The sequence below is a fragment of the Lissotriton vulgaris genome, chromosome 2_1, assembly GCF_964263255.1.
Source record: "Lissotriton vulgaris chromosome 2_1, aLisVul1.2, whole genome shotgun sequence".
NCBI classification, from domain to species: domain Eukaryota; kingdom Metazoa; phylum Chordata; class Amphibia; order Caudata; family Salamandridae; genus Lissotriton; species Lissotriton vulgaris.
The window spans coordinates 1,697,504,090-1,697,524,430 of NC_141687.1; the positions used below are offsets into that span (position 1 = coordinate 1,697,504,090).

At 44.7% G+C, this 20,341-nt stretch overlaps 1 protein-coding gene across 1 annotated transcript in view; it reads right to left on the reverse strand.

Moving 5' to 3' along the window:
• LOC147733123 (uromodulin-like) overlaps positions 1-20,341 on the reverse strand; it is a 270,223-nt gene that overhangs the window by 215,431 nt on the left and 34,451 nt on the right. Inside the window, exon 2 of the mRNA XM_086955856.1 lies at positions 61-147. Within this exon, the coding sequence (XP_086811982.1) occupies positions 61-147 (87 nt within the window). The remainder of the gene's footprint in view (positions 1-60; positions 148-20,341) is intronic.

Genomic DNA, 20,341 nt, shown 5'->3' on the forward strand with positions numbered 1-20,341 from the left:
CACACACACACACACATGCACGCACACCCACGCATGCACAAACACACACAGAAAACTTACTTGAGTTTTTGTACAGGTTGAAGTTGCACTGGCAGGTGGCATCTTGGCAGATTTCATCGGTGGCACACTCAGGAACACAAGCCTGCTCTGTGAGGGCGGGAAGAGATGCTTAAAGTTAATGACTGGTATAAATAAATATGGTTTTAGGCTTCTGGCAACAAAATTTCACAGACATGCTCTTGACATAAATGTTTACTTATGCTCTGATAATATAATCTTTCCACACAGGCACTCACTGTAGAGTCAGATCCACACCGATGAGTAATTCCCAGATGCAGTAATAGTGACCACCTGCTCTCCCCCCAACTTATCAAACTGTGCCTTATTCCTGCAGGACCACAGGAGTGGCTGGGAGCACTTGTGCTCCTCAGCAGTAACCCACCTGACTCCAACTTCTCTCACCTCCTTGACCAGGCTCAGCTCAGCTGCCACTGCTCGTGACCTTTTCCTTTGCAATTGTACCAACTGGGGTTAGGGTACACAGTGACCTTTGATCTCTGGAGTGCCTGATGCTTCGAGAGCAGGCCAGGCAGCGGAATGGTGAGGGCCGAGAGTGAAGGTGGCCCTGGTGCAAATTGTAGCCCCCTTTGGTGGAGACAGTACTTAATTTGCAAAACGATAAGTGCCTGTACCCAAAGTTTCCTTCAGAAGCCTGCGACCAACACTATCACATGGTGGGGTTTCGTACATCGAGGCTGTGTAGTCTTCATTCCACCTCATGTTTCTTAAATCCACCCCCCCCCCCCCATGTTTCCCGCTGCTTTATCTTACTCTTCCTTGCAAGTTCCTGTTCATCTTTGCTTTCTTTCTATGTTACTGATTTTCAGGCGTTTTCCTCTTCTTTCTTTCCCTCTTTTATGTTTCTTTTTCTCTTGCACTTGCTCAGCGTTAAAGTCTGTTGACGGAAAGTAAGTGCTGGTCCCGAAAAATAAGTTCCTGGGGGCACCCATCTGTACTCACCATCTCAAATTAAGGGCTGAGTGGAGCCAACAAGAGTTGTCAGGACCAGTGCTGAGCCAGGCTGTTGGCAGGGACAGATATGGGCGTGAGGCTGTAGCAGACTGGAGTCAACTTGAAATCATTTGTAAGAACATGTCTAGGAAATTTGGATTAGTCTGAAAGTTCTGATGAGTGCTATCTCAGTCTATGTTTTGGTCCCTGCTATAGTGCCTCCAGGCACACATAGAGACAATCTGAAAGCAATCTAAAATACATATTAACTTTGTGTGAATCAGGCTACTTTCTACAGGGCAGAAGTAACCACTGCCCAATCTAAGTGGTAGTTTGCTGGGTGGCAGCCTCTCGAGGTCTTATCTTTCACACCTTTTTCACACTTGACCCTTGACCATCCTGTGATCTTTTGATATCACCCTCCAATCACCTTTTTAATATGGAGCCAAATAAAGAAAAACCCATAAACTCCTGAAACACATGATTCTGATACTCTGTAAAATGCTAACGTGATCCCAAAAAACACATAGGTTACTGACATCGGACATGAGGGTAATAACATCAATGAAAAGGGGAGCGCTGCAGAGAGTGACAAACAAAAACAACTGGCTGAAAGACAACTCCTACCTCACGCGTCTGGGTATGAAATGAAGCAATAGACCATATAAGATTGTGTCATTACTGCAATGACACGGACTGGCTACCACTGGTCTGTTAAATCCCAGCCAATTCACCCGAACAGCAGAAGTAAGGAGTACAGCTTTAACATAATCTGAAATAGACTAAAAAATAGACTCTGATTGTATTTATGGCTGGGAGCACTCAGTTGACTCTGGCAAGGAAGCAGATAACAACGAAAAATCAGGGGGACTTCCAAACATGTTAGCCTGGATGAGTCAGTCATACTTAGTGAATTGGCCACAGCCATGCGTAATTATGAAAGAGTAGAGATTATTAAAATGTCACTAAGGCATGCACTTTATTATTCGACTTTGAAAGACTTTAATTTGAGTAACGACAATTGTGACTTTCCCCTGTCTTGTCTGGTGATTGCTACTATGCTTGCAGATAGAACCACCCTAACAAGACAACAGACACACTCATCAATTAATGCTACTGTCTGACCTAACAACACTACTAACATACCTCAGCATATATAGAAGATATGGGAAAATTACAAAAACATACCACAGAACATGTAAATCTTTCCAAGATATATATACCTAAACCCCAGCCACTCTTACGAATTGACGAGATGCAGCTACTTCTAACAAAAATAGCATTCCCAGTTCCATGTAAATAATTAAGACGTCACCTTCCGGATGGACCTGTCCTAACCAGCTGTGCCTTCTGCCAGTGTCCCGGGTCACTTGACTATGATTGGCTCTGATGCTGGGGATTTGTATATTACTTCAAGTTAATGTCACTAAAGGGTCTTATGTGTGGACAGGATGGGCCATCCTGCCAGGATGGATGAGGAGGGGCTGTACACAGCCCACTTTCACTTCAAAAGGCTTTCCCTACATCATACACAAAGAAGCATGACACCAGTCCTGCCCTTGCTTTTTGTCACCAGAGACAGTGTGGACAAAAACTCAGGAAGGAGGAAGGAAAGAAAAATGTGGCATTCTCCCCACCACCACTGACAGATTGGTTCCAGGGATAAAAGGTGGCTGTCTCAGACAACACATCAGATCACTCCTGGAAGATTCAGAAGAACTGCCCAGTTGCTCTGCTGTTAGGACTATTCACTTGTAGCAGAGAAGGATTTGGCAGAGAAAGAACCACACATATGCAAAATTTATAAGAAAGAATTCTTATATTTCAACTCATGAAAAGTGTCCATATTTACAACAGCAACACATATACAAAAGATTGTATATACAGTGAAAAGTGCAGTGCGTCCCAAGTGATTTTGTGAACAAAAAACCAGAAAAAACACAAATAATAAAGGGTCTATACAGTTTTTGTGTTATGGATATTTACACAGGGAAAGGACCAAGCAATGTAATACAATAGTTGCTAATAGTGACTACATGAAATCACAAGTCACTGTGCTGAATGGGTTCTTTCCCTATAGCGTCGACGGCGTTTCGACCTGTAAGATGGAGGTCTCGTCAGGACTAGACAGTGGGGGACATCTAGGGAAAAGGTGAGAGTGGGTGTTAATAGGTGTGGTTGCTGTATTCTACAGTGTTGTGTGGACTTAAAATTGGGGATTGTAATACCTCGTAGTGTCTTGACGTGGCGCAACCCATGCGTGATAAATAAAATTGAACTTACAGTGTACCCAGCCGGGCACTGTTGAGGGAAAAAGGTAAAACATTGGTTAGGATTCACGAGCGTTGTGGCACAATGTTACTATTAGGTCAGTCATGGAGTCAAGAAACAGGATAATACCTGGTGAAAAAGGGCCATGTGGTGAGAATATTGTCTAATAACGGTAATCGACACACAGCTACACTTCATTTTCATTGCGTGGCGAGCTGCTTTGTTATTAGTACACATCGCACTATCCCGCGGACCCGCCTCCCATGCATAAACACTACCTGACAACAATGACGCGCCATGATTACTCCCGCCCTCTCAGATGCGCGCGCACATTCCACGCTATAGACGCGCTGACGCACTGAACCCGGAACTCCAGTGGTTACCAAACAGCCGACCGGGAAAGTGCGATCGAGCGAGTCCGCGTCCATAGAGCAGGTAAGCTCTGAGACACTTTGTCCAACACCACCCTCTCCCGTTATTAGACAATATTCTCACCACATGGCCCTTTTTCACCAGGTATTATCCTGTTTCTTCAACTGCGATCCGAGTGCCAATATATTGAAATACCACAATCAACCACAGTGGTAAGTGGCCCTATTATTCCATGACTGACCTAATAGTAACATTGTGCCACAACGCTCGTGAATCCTAACCAATGTTTTACCTTTTTCCCTCAACAGTGCCCGGCTGGGTACACTGTAAGTTCAATTTTATTTATCACGCATGGGTTGCGCCACGTCAAGACACTACGAGGTATTACAATCCCCAATTTTAAGTCCACACAACACTGTAGAATACAGCAACCACACCTATTAACACCCACTCTCACCTTTTCCCTAGATGTCCCCCACTGTCTAGTCCTGACGAGACCTCCATCTTACAGGTCGAAACGCCGTCGACGCTATAGGGAAGGAACCCATTCAGCACAGTGACTTGTGATTTCATGTAGTCACTATTAGCAACTATTGTATTACATTGCTTGGTCCTTTCCCTGTGTAAATATCCATAACACAAAAACTGTATAGACCCTTTATTATTTGTGTTTTTTCTGGTTTTTTGTTCACAAAATCACTTGGGACGCACTGCACTTTTCACTGTATATACAATCTTTTGTATATGTGTTGCTGTTGTAAATATGGACACTTTTCATGAGTTGAAATATAAGAATTCTTTCTTATAAATTTTGCATATGTGTGGTTCTTTCTCTGCCAAATCCTTCTCTGCTACAAGTGAATATTGCTTATTTAAGCTGTCAAGTATCGTATATTCTTTAAATTCGTATGCCACAGGAACCATTGTTCTTTGGATATATAGTTTGCCCTGGTTCCGTTGTGAGTAGGGTTCCCTTGTTTCCCCTTTTCGCTGCTGTTAGGACTGCCATGCTGGCATGCTGTTTAAAGATGGAAGGCTGGACCTGCTTCCTTGAACACAGGACCACCAGAGTGACTCCAGGGGCCAGCTGGTTCACCTCCTGTGTGAGCTACAGGGATATAGCAAGCTTCCAGAGGCCTTCCTGAAACTGCTCAGTTGACCAGCACCAGCTGGACCTCCCTAGATTTGCCTGAACCCCGCTGATTGCTTCTGCTGGAGTGAGGCCGGATCCCCAAGAGGTGCCCTCCAGGTCCTGGACCATTGGTTGGCAGCAGTAAGAGCTCCTCAGGAAGGAAAAAGTGAAAATCCTTAAGTTTGGCCTCTTTGTGAAAGCGAATTGGCCCTTTCACACCAAGACTGTACCGCCTGTGATGGCCACCAACTCGAAACTCCGGTGAGACCTGCTCTTTGTGCCAACACTGATTGCCAGCAGAGACTGGCACCACGAGAGCAGCACTTTGAGTTACAGCAAGCCAAGCTCCAGCAATGACAGTCCACAACATCCAACTGGCATTTCATGCTACAGCGAGGACCGTCCATGATGCTCAACCTGCTCCTTGTTGCCCCCTCAAACATTAAAGGAACTCTTCTCACTGTACTTGAGAAGGTAACTCTTCAGTGGAACTAACCTGTGTGTGTATCTTGCATGCGCTCCATCGCGGTTGGCCTGAACTTGTGACTCTCAACCAGTCTGGTGCAACTAGATTACCGCAAATGGTGCTTTGATGTGGGGTTTTTCATGGGTTGTGTTAATACTTTATTACTGTTTGTGTGCTGCATAAATAATTTACACAATGCTTTTAAGTTAACACTGACTGCTTTGCGCAAGCTATTTGAGGGTTAAGAACAGGTTAATTTATTGACTGTTGTGGTTCACACTATCAAGGATTATGGTTGTTGCCTGATTGGGGCACCTGCCCCACCCCTTAAACCAACAAACCAATTCTTCACAAGCACGTTTTGGATTTGAAACCACAGCCTACTTTGAAACATGTCTTTCAATCCTCATCAGGTTGACTAAGTTTTTACCTTATGTAACAAGAATTATTACTTGCATCCCGAATTTGAATAGTTTCTTAAGGGTACTCCATATAACTTTCAACACGCACAACCACACTTGATACAAGTTCTTAAGCTAATTTCATTCTATTCTCTGCCTTTTTAAAATGCTCCGAGCACAGCCCTAGGAACTACCAACAGGGGCCCCCAGACCATCTATACAAAGCCCCAAGCTCTAGAAGAGCTTGAAACGGTCTGGAAACACCCCTGGGTCCACCAGTTTTACCCCCTATGAAACATACGGTGACATTTACACACAAGGGGCTCCTGTGGGGACTGTCACAGTCCTGGCATCCTTTCAAACATTTAGGAACACGGTTGTGGGCACCTGCCCTCTCTGTGGCACCACATAAGCAGCTTTTATAATATTTTAAAGCACCCTCGCAAGGACTTTCAGACTAAACTACTTAACATTAAAAAAACAAATATACAAATATGTACAAGTAGGCACGTGGAATATCTATAGTGACACCTTTCTAACAGTTCATCCCCCTAGAAGCCCTTCACCTTAAGTCCATGATACCCCCGGCATATACTAGACACACTATAAATGGATTAAGTTATCAAAAGGCAGACCTACTGACTTTGTCAGAGTGTCTCCACATTCATAAAAGCAGAAACATAGCATAACAGACCAATGCTACAACATTAAAGTGGCTTGGGATGGTACCCCCTTACAATGATATTAATTAGAACATATAATGGTATACTTTTGCTGGGGTGATAATAAATAAAATAATTCCACAACCTTCATTAAAACATATAAAGCATCATTGTGAAATATGTCAATACCAATAAAGCGTTACAATTTCAATAAAACATGAGCATTACTTTTTCTTCTAGGTTTAACCCATGGAACCACACTCTGAGGATCCCCTAACAAATGCCTACTCCCTTGAGCACCTGAGGACAAGCCTAAGTTTAAGGAAAATGTAAACCTCTCCTCGAGTCACCAGTGAAATCCTCTAGGAGACTTGGGATTATTTGGAAAAAAAACTTTAGTGGGGCTTTTGTGGAGACTGTCACCCTCCAGAAAGCCCCACAAACATTTATGTACATATTTGTAATGCTCATCCACTCTCTGTGGTGGTACTACTATCAGAATTTGCATATTTTAAATCTCCTTTTCAACGGTTTATAGGGTGCTCTGAACTACAGCTGGTCCTATAATAATGGTCCTTAGCCCAGCAACGGCCCTATAATAATGTCACCAAGGGAAAATTTCTCCATTTATTTATAGCCCGCCTCAGCTCTATCAGGGGCACCTACTGTATTTATTTTACATTGAATGCCCCACAGCCCCTCCCACCTCCCAACATGCTGAGCGCGGCTGTTCTGTGCCTTGCGGGAGCGGGATTCCTTCCAAGCTCTTACTTGCCCTGACTGCAGGGGGAACAGAACAAAGCACTCTTCCAAGAGACTTGAGGCCAGCAACTCCTGCCCTTAAACCAGGCTATGCAGGGAAGAGGTGGGGGAGGGAACAGCTGGCTGATCTCCTCCCTCTTGGTCTCCAAGGAGACGAGGGACACCCAGAGACACATATGGAAGGAGGCTGACAGATTTCATGTTGTTTTCTGTTGCTCCCAGCGAGGTGGTGGCCCCAGGAGCTAATACCTTCATGCACACCCCCTTACAGTGTCTATATTGCTTTATCTCCTTGTGTAGACCCTGTTGTCCTAGCACTCCCATGGGTGTCAAAAACCTCAGGGAGAGGAATACTACTAGGGCCAGTCCAAGCCGGTCCCTCCGGAATATCGCACTTCTTTAAAGTCTACTCAGCTCCAGTGGGCCATTTGAGGCACTTTGGTGTTCCTTTGAGAGAGGTGCCACAATATAGAACATTCACACAGCAAAAAAAGGTTTCAGGAAAAGGGAAAATAGTTTTAGACAAAAAAGTACAGACATTAAATATGAAAATGGCACATTAGCTACACAGTGAGTGAAAAGTGAAAAGTTGATTTAGGGTAGATTTTACATAATATTTCTACCACCGGTAAAGCTCTTCGGCTTGTCAAAGTAAGCAATAATTATAAATAAATGCAGCATCTCTAAAATAAACACATTAAACGATAATATATCTGACCTGTAGTGATGTGAACATCCATTTTGCTTGCATTAGAAACATTTATTCAAAGGTTTAATTGCTCACACATCAGCTCCATCAGGACACAGAAGATAAACGTCAATGAAAGGACAGAGTGTCTTCAAGTAAACATTGAAGATAAACTTCTGAAAATTGAGCTTTAAATGTAACAATACATGAAGTGATGAGGGTATCACTCAGAACTTCTGTGCCCATCACCATGGGAAACAAAATTCCCTTGGTACCAGTCATGCTGCAGCCCCTCTGCTATGATATTTATGGGCTGGGAAAAGGTAAGCTGGACAAGCCCGAACTGTGCTGTGTTTCACAGCCTGGTTTCATAATCAGGCTCAATATGAAAGGGCTGCCAGACAAGTGCTTTTAGCATTGGTTGAAGCCTGAGGCAATGCATTTTAACTTTGTGGAAACTTGAGGGGCGTGTCCTAAAATCCCTAATAAGTAAACCGCCTCTGAGTATAAATATTATGAGGTCAAAAGCCATAGATTTGCTGTGCAAGTTATGGTCTGCATGGCTTTTGTGTGAATCCCTCTTGAAGACAGCAGGCTTGCCTTCATCATTCTCTGCAATCTAACTTTGGACATTATCAGTTTCAGTTTTTTACGTCTTTATTTCGAAGTTTTCTTCATAAAAGACAAGCAAATAAAATATATACAAAAATACAACACGTAAGTACAGATCTTAAGAATACAATATAAACAATCACATATCTGTTAAAAAGTCAATTTAATAACATAGAAAGACGTTTTTCACAGTTAGTAAGAATATAAAAGTTCATTCAATTGGGCATAAATTTTGTATATCTCTTTTAACTTTTATCACCTTGTAAACACCTGACTCTGATGGTCCAAGCCCATCCAAGATATTTTGCCATACCTATGGCCAACCATTCTGCTGTCTTGAATCTTAGAATTGACAGCGCTTCTTCACCCACTCGTGTGTTGATCCTTCTGCATATGGGTTGTAGCCATTTCCGGCGCGGTGCGCAATATGCTGGGCAAGCAAAAAGAAAATGGCCTAAAGATTCCCTTTGCTCACTACACCAGGGACAGTACAAAGACGGTAGGTTATGCCACTTATTTGTAAATTCCCTTAATGGCAACGTCCCTGCTCGAAATTGATGATACAGTTTCCTATCAGTACCTTTTGTAATGGTGTCCCAGTAGGTCTCGGTGTGTGGAACCACTTTGTAAATCAGGAATGTACCTGTCAAATTGGGTTTCTGTGAGAGCAAGACCAGGTCTTCTTTTACTGTGGCCCAGAATAGAAGTTTAAAATCTTTTTTCGAAGGGAAAATGTAATTTCCCGGCTCTGTCCACTGCATGTGAAGACCCATTCTAAAGAGTGTAGTCTTTATTGATTTGAACCAGGATATATTCCCTGCCCCTTGCATCGATCTCACATCCAGAATCTCCTTGGCAAACATAGATAATTCCGGAGTGGACCAGATACGTCTCCATAAAGCAACCATCCTATATTGGGCATGATGTTTAATGGATTGACAGCCCATATCTAACATAAGTGGAAGTGATGGTGTCGATAGTGGAAGTCTTACCAACCTGCGAAGAAATTTATTCTGGATTTTATCCAGAACAGCTAAATCTACGTTTCCTCATAAATCTGAGCCATAGAGTATGGCAGAGCTAATTTTTGCATTATAGATTTTAAGCGCCGGCAAAACTCTTTTTGTCTGGGAACAACGCTGTTCTTTCAAGAGACACCCTGATAAACGTGCACATTTTAGGCTGAGTGCCTCGATCTGTTCCTTCCAGCGAAACCTGTAGTCTATTACTACCCCTAAGTACGTCATTACCTCTACTTGTTCCAAAATAGTCCCATTCATGGTTACATGTAAGGGTGGGCGTAAAAACCGTTTCGCGGGCGAATTCGCGGATTTTCCGCGATTTCGCGATCCGCGAATCTCGCGAAATCGCGGTAAAATCCGCGAATCAGCAGGGACGAATTTTCAGCCAAGCAAGGGTTACAGCAGCAGGTGCAAAAGTTGAACCTAATTTCTTTGTAACCTTTTACAAAAGGGTTACAAACAAATTAACTTCAACTTGGACACCTGCTGCTAATTGCTTTCTGGCGCCTCGTTGCCTACTTGCAACTATTCTCTGACCCTGCTCTGACCCTTGAAGCAGGGTCAGAGAATAGTTACAAGTAGGCAACTAGGCACCTGTCCAAGGATTTAAACCTCATCAGGGAGCAGTTACAGATATAAAAAACAGGAAGAAGGGAGAGGATGGCAAATACACCCATTTTGAGTTGTCAGGAGGGGTTAAACTAAAAGAGACCTTTACAGCACAATTTTCATATGCATTTTGCTAAAAATAAAAATCTGTATGTTCTGTAGGGGCAACTCAGGAATCTGGCCCTTCGGAGATCCGGCCTCTCTTTCTTTCTCTCGTTCTCTCTCTCCCTCTCTCTTTCCCTCTCTTTCTCTCTCTTTCTATCTATCTATCTTTCTATCTATCTATCTATCTATCTATCTATCTATCTATCTATCTATCTATCTATCTATCTATCTATCTATCTATCTATCTATCTATCTCTCTCCCTCTCCCATAAACGACTGCATGGGTAACTTCGCTATGCAAGCGGCTTGCGAAGACGTAAAAATCCCTGCGAACACGCAAAAAACCCGCGAACAAACAAAAATCCACAAATTCCCACAAATTCGCGAATTTTGCGGATCGCGAATTCGCAAATCCGCAAATTCGCGGATCGCGAATTCGCAAAATTCGCCCATGCTTAGTTACATGACCCCTCAATGGTTTATTCTTGGTCAGAACCATAAATTTTGTCTTTGAAACGTTAATTTCGTGGTCATTTAGACTACAAAAGTCCACAAACTTATTTATTGCTGGAGACCCACTTGCGTATTTGCCAAGATTAGGGTGTCATCGGCAAAAATTAAAAGGGGAAATCTAGTCCCACCCAAGACTGGCGCATCTGTCGGTGTTGCTGAGAGAAACTGAACAACTTGATTAATGAAGAGTAAGAATAGGGTTGGTGCCAGGACACACCCCTGTCTCACTCCTCGGGTCACTGGGAAGGATTCTGTCACCTGTCCCTGGCTGCCCCACCTTACTCTGGCAAAAAAAATTTCATGTAGTCTGATGGTAAACTCGAGTAAGTCAGATGGTATTCCCATTCTCCCTAACGCTGCCCACATCTTTTCTCTCCGGACCAGGTCGAACGCAGATTTAAGATCCACGAACGCTGCGTATATTGTGCCTCCGCCTAAAAACACAGTCTTCCAATAAATCATAACAAATCTGAGCACTTGGTCGATTGTGCTTATATTAGCCCTAAAGCCAGCCTGCAGTGGAGACAGAATATTTTCTTCAGTCATCCAAGACTGGATTCTGCCCAACAACATTCTAGCAATTACCTTCTGCAGGGCGTCAATAAGGCTGATAGGGCGGTAGTTTGCCGCATTAGACTTGTCACCTTTTTTATACACAGGTAGGATCTCAGCCCCTTTCCAGGAATCTGGAATTCTAACGCCTTTAGCTATAGCATTAGCCAGAATAGTTATGTAGGGGACCCAATTTTCCATGTCATACTTAAAAAGATCCGCTGGAACACAGTCCATACCGGGGGCTTTACCATTTTGAACCTGCTTTAGGGCGTTTACTGTCTCAGATTCCTTAAAGACTATATGATCACAAAAAGCAGCTGGTGTCGGAGGCCGGATACTCTCCCCTATATTATGGGTTCCCATCTCTATACCGCTGAACTGGGCCGAGAAATGCTCAACCCAGATCTCGGCCGGAACATGATTGACTGGGGCTTGCAGGTCCCCTGTCCCTCCCCACTTGTTGGTTGGTGGAGATGCTAGCCTCATATAGATCTAGCCAGCGTTTATCATCACAGGCTGTCTTTGCTTGTTTTAGCGCCTTCTTGTAATTTGCCCTCTCTTTTTTAATATCCATTGTTACCCTGGTTTTTATGGCAGCTATCAGGGAACTATGTGCATTACGGCAGGACTTGTCATACCATTTGGCTCCTAAGTGAATCAACCCAGTTTTTTTTACACTACCTGGTTTGATAAAGAAGGTTTTGATTTTGGCAAAAAGGGACTCATGGAGTACGCCAATTTGCTCCAGTGACCCCACATCTTCCAGAAGAGGCTTTACCTTCTTGGTCGCTGCCAATACTTATACTGATATATTATCAATGATGCCAGGATCTTCCAGAAACCTAACCCAGCGTACCCTACGACAGTCATTTGTAAGGACTGCCTCTGCTGTTATAAGGTTTGTTGCATTGTTTCTAAGTAGGTCACCATTTGCTATCAGGTTTATTGCTAAGGGATTGTGGTCACTTTCCGGTCTTACAAGTATTTCCATGTCCTCTAATAGATTCCAGAACTCCGTCCTAATTAAAAAGTAGTCTATACGGCTGGTACTGTAACCATTATCAAAAGTAACATTTCCCGCCAGATCTGACTTAGTCCTCCCATTAGCAGCTCTCAAATCCCACTCCAAACATAGACCAAGCCACTGCATAACGGCCTCAGTAACCTTTTTAACAGGTGGGATGGTCAAGCTAGGGATATTCCGTAGCTGATCTGCTTCGCCATAACACCCGTCATCCAGAGTGGGTATGGGTTCAAACGTACAATTAAAATCCCCAGCCATCATTATACACTTATCTCTACCAATATTGTTCAATAGGGGATCTAGATCCTCAGCAGTTTTAGATATCTTCCCTCCTGGTCGCCCCCTTGCATATATATTGATTAGGAAAAAATCTTGGTTATTTTCACTGCTTAACTTTAGCCCCTGAATATCAGTACTTAGGGTAGGTAGTTCATGGATCTTATAACCTAGAGATTGTCTAATCCAAATAACAAGACCCCCAGACGGGCGACCCTTCGGTCCTTTGTATGCTGGTTTGTAAAAATTCAAATAGCCAAGTCGATATATGGCGCCGACTGACCAGCTTTCTTGAAATACAATTATATCAAATTGTTCTACAAAGGACCCCCAATCAGTTTCATCCAATTTCCCCTTCAGCCCCGCAATATTCCAGGATAATATCTTAAGTATAATTGCAGGTGTCACTGGTGACTTGTCAGGTAAGCTAACATTCCCCCCACTTCCCTCTTGTATTGGGGAGTTGCTTGTATGATCATCCGTCAGTTCTATTCCTAGGGGGGCATTACCCAACTCATCCTTCAGCATATCTACTGTATTCGTGATTTGATTTTCGGTGGAGCTATCTAACACCTGTAGGTTTGGAGAGTGTGGAGATGGTACTCCGGTGGGCGATCTGGACAGCCTGTGATCTAGAGACCCATTATTAAGTCAGTCTACTCCATCCAGCCCCATTAATGGGGCAAAACGATTTGAAAGATGGGGCAGGAACATTGGATAGATAGGTGTTTCTGGAAAATATCTATCTCTAGGTCTATAGTTGTTGATGGGATGATTTTGGTGTGAATGGTCTCTCGCTGAGTTGAGTGTAGGGTAGAAGTAGTGCAAAGACAAGGTTTGGACGTCACCCAATCTTCCAAATCTTGGTTCTCTGCAGATAAAATCAGTTACCCATGACTCCCTAAAGCTAATAACCACACAATCCCCCTCAAGATCTTTTTTACTGAATCCCACCCAGTCCACCCTCCTAACATTAAGGATTTCAGTTTTGGACATTGGGGGGAGAGGTCGATTTTTGTTTAACCAAAAAGTAACTTTTTTATATAAGTCTCTATGGGTTTCCCTCCTACCCTCACCCAATGGGGCCACTCCAGTTAAAATTATGGTATAGGGTAATGACGCAGGGGGGAGATTCACACATTGTTTTCTAGAAGGAGATTTTATCCTAGTCTGTATATTTTGGTCTATTTGACGGGAAGATTTGGGTGATTTTCTAAGAGTGGGCTGTGGATTAGAAACAATATCTACCTTTTGTGATATTGCGTTCGCAGTAGTCTGTTTGTTTTTATCAGAAACAGATTTCTGCTGGGGGCCTCTCAAAGAAGAAGGTACAGGTTTGGCTTTATTCCCCTTATCCCCATTACTCAAAAGGTTTTTCTGGGAGTGTGTCGGATCTGACACCATGGGGGCAGTAGACAATTTGGTCTTTTTCGTTGTGGCTATATTTTCTCTTACTAATAAATCCAAGATATCCATCTTATCATTTAATAACCTATTCCGTTCAAATAGGGGCAGGAGAAGAGATTTAATCAATAGTTCTATTTTATCCAAAAGGATGTTTTCTACATCATTTCCTATAGTTTTGTTTTTTGCTGGGGAATTGAATAGGGCTGGTGTAGTAGTCAATAGAGAAGATGTATTATTGGTTCTCATGCCCTTTTTGTTGCCCCCCTTCAGGGTCGAATCTACCCTTTACCTTTTACTAGGTTTGTGTGCAGACGTGCACTCAGGATTTGGAGATAGAATTTCTCGCTCCGGGCTTGGAATAATATTAGGAGAGTCTAAAAGACCAGTCTCAAAATTAAGTAAATTATGGTATAGGGAACTGCCTTCTGATACAGAATCTTGGGCAATATCGATGACACCCCCCTCTAACTCCAAATTTTGGCTGGCGGGTACAGTTACTACTTCTATGTCATTGTTAGCGTTGGTAGAAATGCTAGTCAGTTGTGTTAGGGGAACCGGGGAAACAACCTCGCGGATTTTCCCTAGTGAAGAACGCTTACCCGTGACCAAGTCAAGCGATAAGCGTTTTTCTGCTAGTGCAATTTCTTTTTCCAAAATACAGGTGGTACGTTTGAAAAATTGGTCAATAGTACCTGTAAAGACTCCATTTGTGGTGGATACTTGAACCTGCCTTTCCTTGCCTGAACGTAGGGGCATTTTTGTAAAATGTACTAAACTACCCTTCTAGCAAACCTGGGTTAATAGGACAATATAGAGCACAACCAAGTGTACGAACAGTCTTTAACCAATAATCTGCCTAAAACCAGATACTAGTAATAACAATATGCATACAATAAAATTAAGCAAAATGAGGTGGGGGTGGCCCGACCCGACCTCTACCGGCCACTGACGGCCACAGATGGCCCTGCCCTTGTCCCGGGCTTCTCCCGGTCGCTCCCGCGCAGCGGGACTGGGGGAGTACAATTATAGACACTTAGAAGGGTGGGGAGGAGCAGGCAGGCAGAGCGGCCCAGGTGCTGTCAATCCTGGCTGGCGGGCGCTCCTGGGACTCGTAGTCCCGACCCGCTACACGCTCGCAGCCCTGTCTGCTTACTTAACACCCACAGTCCATGAACCAAGTCTCGGGCAGAGTCTGTAGGGAGCACACAATACCCCCCACGAAGCGGGACCCGCGAAGCGGGTTCCGCGAGAGGTTGTCACAGCAAAGATTATCTCCGGTGAAGGTCACGAGCACAGGGATCCAGCGGTGATTTTTAGCAGCAAAGCGTCCCAAGTAGTTGCTGGAGGCTGGCTCTTAAGAACACGAAGGGCGGGGAGGAGCAGGCAGGGAGAGCGGCCCAGGTGCTGTCAATCCTGGCTGGCGGGCGCTCCTGGGACTCGTAGTCCCGACCCGCTACACGCTCGCAGCCCTGTCTGCTTACTTAACACCCACAGTCCACAAACCAAGTCTCGGGCAGAGTCCGTAGTGAGCACACAATACCCCCCACGAAGCGGGACGTGCGAAGCGGGTTCCGCGAGAGGTTGTCACAGCAAAGATTATTTCCGGTGAAGGTCACGAGCACAGGGATCCAGCGATGATTTTAGCAGCAAAGCGTCCCAAGTAGTTGCTGGAGGCTGGCGTTTAAGAACACGAAGGGCGGGGAGGAGCAGGCAGGGAGAGCGGCCCAGGTGCTGTCAATCCTGGCTGGCGGGCGCTCCTTGGACTCGTAGTCCCGACCCGCTACACGCTCGCAGCCCTGTCTGCTTATTTAACACCCACAGTCCACGAACCAAGTCTCGGGCAGAGTCCGTAGTGAGCACACAATACCCCCCATGAAGCGGGACCCACGAAGCGCGTTCCGCGAGAGGTTGTCACAGCAAAGATTATCTCCGGTGAAGTTCACTAGCACAGGGATCCAGCGATGATTTTTAGCAGCAAAGCGTCCCAAGTAGTTGCTGGAGGCTGGCGCTTAAGAACACGAAGGGCGGGGAAGAGCAGGCAGGGAGAGCGGCCCAGGTGCTGTCAATCCTGGCTGGCGGGCGCTCCTGGGACTCGTAGTCCCGAGCCGCTACACGGTCGCAGCCCTGTCTGCTTACTTAACACCCATAGTCCACGAACCAAGTCTCGGGCAGAGTCCGTAGTAAGCACACAATACCCCCCGAAGGTTCCGCGAGAGGCTGTCACAGCAAAGATTATCTCCGGTGAAGGTCACGAGCACAGGGATCCAGCGATGATTTTTAGCAGCAAGCCAACAGCTGGTGCCACGAGGTTGGCCCTGGCCTGTCATTTTCTGGGCCTCCCATTCATTACGTGGATCAGCGTCATGTTTACAAGCAGTCCCGGACGTCTAGGACATAAGCCCTATATACCCGGGATTGCCCGTCAATCAATTTCACAGGCTGCAAGCAACACCCTTTCCCAACTCATCACCCGTGATGTGTTGGGAAAGGGTGTTTATTGCAGCCTTTGATGGATTGTTTGTGGCCATGTAACTTGAAGTCACGAAGACATGAGACTCTGTGACCTGGAGCCACATAGATGCTGTAAACAGATACATTGTGCATGATTTAGCATGCGCAAAGACAGAGAGTATGTTTATAGCACGCAGTTGCATGGGAGGCTGAAAGAGGACGCAGGGCACCTGAAGCCTCCTCTCCTGATCTGAACAACAGCAGCACCCCCTTTTGCGGGCCGCCATGAGTTTTTCAGAGCAGGATTTGCTAGGTAAGTGGGACAAGGGGATGTTGGAGGCCTTCCATCATGCCTGCCAGCCTGTGGGTTGTTTTTACTGTTTTTGAAACAATAAAAAACTACAACTAGCACAGCAGAGCACACACTTTCTGAATTAATGTTTAAAAGCGCTAGCTTTGTGTGCTTTAATCATGCAGGGATGTTTCACTTTAATACATCAGTTTATATTGCTGTATCGAGAGGCATTTATTAAAACTGTTAATAAATAAATGCTTCTCAATATACAGCCCGATTCATCAAGCGAAATTGCACTCGCAAAGGGCCTGATTCTGAGAATCTGGCCCTTTGCGAGTGCAAATTTTGCATTTGGGATTCATCATCCCAAATGCAAAAATCGCTATTAGCGAAATCGCATATTTGCGAGGAATTGGATTTAAGGAATCTCTAATAGAGATACTTAAATGCAATTCATCAACCAATTAGAAATTGCGAATTCGCAATATTTGGTCGCAATTTACCACGAAGTCTGACTTCGTGGTAAATTGCGAAAAAAGAGTAAAAAGCACTTTAGTGCATTTTTTTCTTTTGCATGTTACACACACACATGTCCTTTGGACATGTGTGTGCGCAACACCTGTTTAAATTTGCATTTCAGGGGTGCTACAGGGTGTCCTTTGGACACCCCTGGCACCCTTTAAATCGCTATCTTATTTGCGATTAGCTAATTGCTAATCGCAAATAAGGAATACTCCCCATTCATTCCTATGGGCCTTTTGGCCCATAGGAATGAATGGGGAGTTATTCCTTATTTGCGATTCGCTGTTCAGTTCAAGAAGTCTTTATTCGATTAGTTCATCATAAAAGACATAAAATACAATATATACATATAAAACAGTTAAAACAAGTTTAAATCACTGACAAGCTAATCAGCTTCTTGTGCAGATATACAAAACTTTACAGAGTGTCTCGAGTACAACCATAGTTCCACAGGATACAGGATATTAGGCAGTCACCATTTGGTTGTTTTTAATGAGCCTGCTTCTAAGCACCCAGGCCCACCCTAAGAATTTAGCAACCCCCACAACAATAAGGGGATCCAGGTTGGTTTTTAACAATCTAGTTGCTTCCACAGCCGATCTGGTGCCTAGATGTCTACATACCGGTCTTAGCCATTTGGCTCTGGGGGGGGAGTATAGTGGACACACATACAAAAAGTGATTCAAGCTTTCCCCAATACCTTGACACTTAGGACAAAACCCCGACCTTTCTGTTCCCCACTTTTTAGTGAAGTCCCCAATGGGAAGTGAACCGCATCTAAATTGAAAAAATAGTTTGCGGTCCAAGGGTTTAGTTATAGTATCCCAATACCCTTCTAACTTGGGCGTGTCCTTATGTACAATAAACAGTCCAGTGAGGCTGCTCGAGCTCTTTTTCAAATACATGTTGTGAGTCACCCATTCCCAATAACATTTTTTGAGTTTCTTTTTTGAGGGAAAATTGGCTGAATCAGGCGAGGACCACAGATCGTCATAACCCAAAGCCAATAAGGTAGCCTTAAGGTCTCTAAACCATCCAATATTTGCGGCACCTGAGCTATTTTTTACCTCCAAGCAAGCTTCTGCATAATGATGGAGTTCTGGCGTTGTCCACAGACGGTGCCAGAATGTTAGTGGGCGGAGTCTTGCTTGGTCCTCCACCGAGTGGCACCCTAAGTCGTAAAGAAGGGGGGTTAGTGGTGTCGACTGTGGCAGACCTGTGGCCATTCTTAAAAATTTATTTTGGGCATGTTTTAGCGGATCCAAATTGCTACCACCCCAGAGTTCCGCACCATACAGGACTGCTGATAGAACCTTACCACCGTAGATCTTAATAAGCGGGGACATTGGCCTCGTAAATGACCCTTTATGTTCCTTAATCAGTGCCCCGCCCAACTGTTGGTGTTTCATGGTCTTAAGCATGATCTGATGGGTCCAGCTCAAGGAGTCACTGAAGGTAACTCCCAGGTAGGTGAAATGCTTTGTCTGCTCCAGGGGGGTATCCCCCATGGAAACCCTGGCATTTATTTGTTTGTGCCCCCTTAAAACCATGAATTTGGTTTTGGACACGTTCACCTCGAGCTCATGTTCGCTGCAGAAACTCTCGAACCTTGACAGTGCGTTCTGCAAACCCTGTCTGGTTCGTGAAATCAGGAGAGTATCGTCAGCGAACATGAGCAGGGGGATTTTCATGCCAGCCAAACTTGGAGCATCCGTGGAAAAGTTGTCATAGTACTTGGTAACTCTATTGATATATAGAGAAAACAAGGTGGGGGCCAAAACACAACCTTGCCTGACACCTTTAGCCACTGGAAAATTCTCCGTCACCTCACCCGGTTTACCCCATCGTACAAATGCAAATGTCTGTGCATGAAGGTTCACTATAAGACGTACCAAAATGGGAGGCATGCCCAGATCTAATAGGCATTTCCAAAGCCCGGCCCTCGGGACAAGATCAAACGCAGACCTTAGGTCCACGAAGGCCGCATATAAGTTGCCTTTGCCCAAGGTAACCGTCTTCCAATGCAAAAGCATGAAACGAAATGCCTGATCCAGGGTGCTCACATGAGGTCTAAACCCAGCTTGGAGAGGAGTAAGAATGCTATGTTCCTCTATCCAAGCCTGAACCCTTGACAGAACAAGACGGGTTATGATCTTCTGGACCGCGTCAATTAGACTGATCGGCCGGTAGTTCGATGGAACCGACCGGTCACCCTTCTTAAATATAGGCAATATTTCAGCGCCAGCCCAAGAGTCAGGTACCCTGGCACCCATGGCTAGCGCATTTACCAGTCGCACTAAGTACGGTACCCATAGATCTTGATCCTGCTGGAATATATCCGCTGGGATACAATCCGGACCAGGCGCTTTACCCCTAGGGATGGCATTCAGGACTGTTTCAACTTCTTTGGCCGAGAACACAAGTGTATCAAAAGTTATTGGCCAACTAATACGATCTTGCGTGGTGCTATGGCATCTAAATTGTTCCTCAAAGTGGGACACCCATTTCTGTTGTTCAACGGATGCGGGGCTTGGGCGATCGTCCTGTGACTGACCCCACCTAAGGAGGTGCCAGAACTGTTGTAGGTTCCTGGAGCCACAGGCCTCGGCTAATAATGTCCAGCGCTCGTCATCCCATACGGCTTTAGCCCGACGTTTGGCTTCATTATACGCCTTCCTACTGGTTTTAATTAGGGCTGGGTTCTTTAATTTTAATGCCTTAAACAGAAACGAATGGGACTCTCGGCATGCTTCGTTGTACCAGTTTGCGGGTTTCTTAACCTTCCCTCTACCCTTGTTGGCAACAAATTTAACGAACAGTGATTTTAGGGACAGAAACAGGCTAGCATGAATGTCTGTGATATTTGAGATCGTCTTTTCCAGGTTTTCACACTTGTCAATTTCCATTAGAGTATTTGAAACCAGGGTTCTGATCTTTGTGCGTGCCTCCACATCTACAGAAACCTTTGGCCAACGAACCCTCCTCATGTCATTTGTTAGTACCACGGCCTCCTGTACAGGGTTAGGCTGTCGTACAATCGGCCCTGCAAAGCTAGAGTCCTTCAGTTCCGCTATGAGTGGTTCGTGGTCACTTTCTGGTCGTGGCTTAACTATCATGTCCAATACTATAGGCCACATTTTGATGTCAACTAGGATGTAATCAATGCGACTGGTATGTCTGCCATT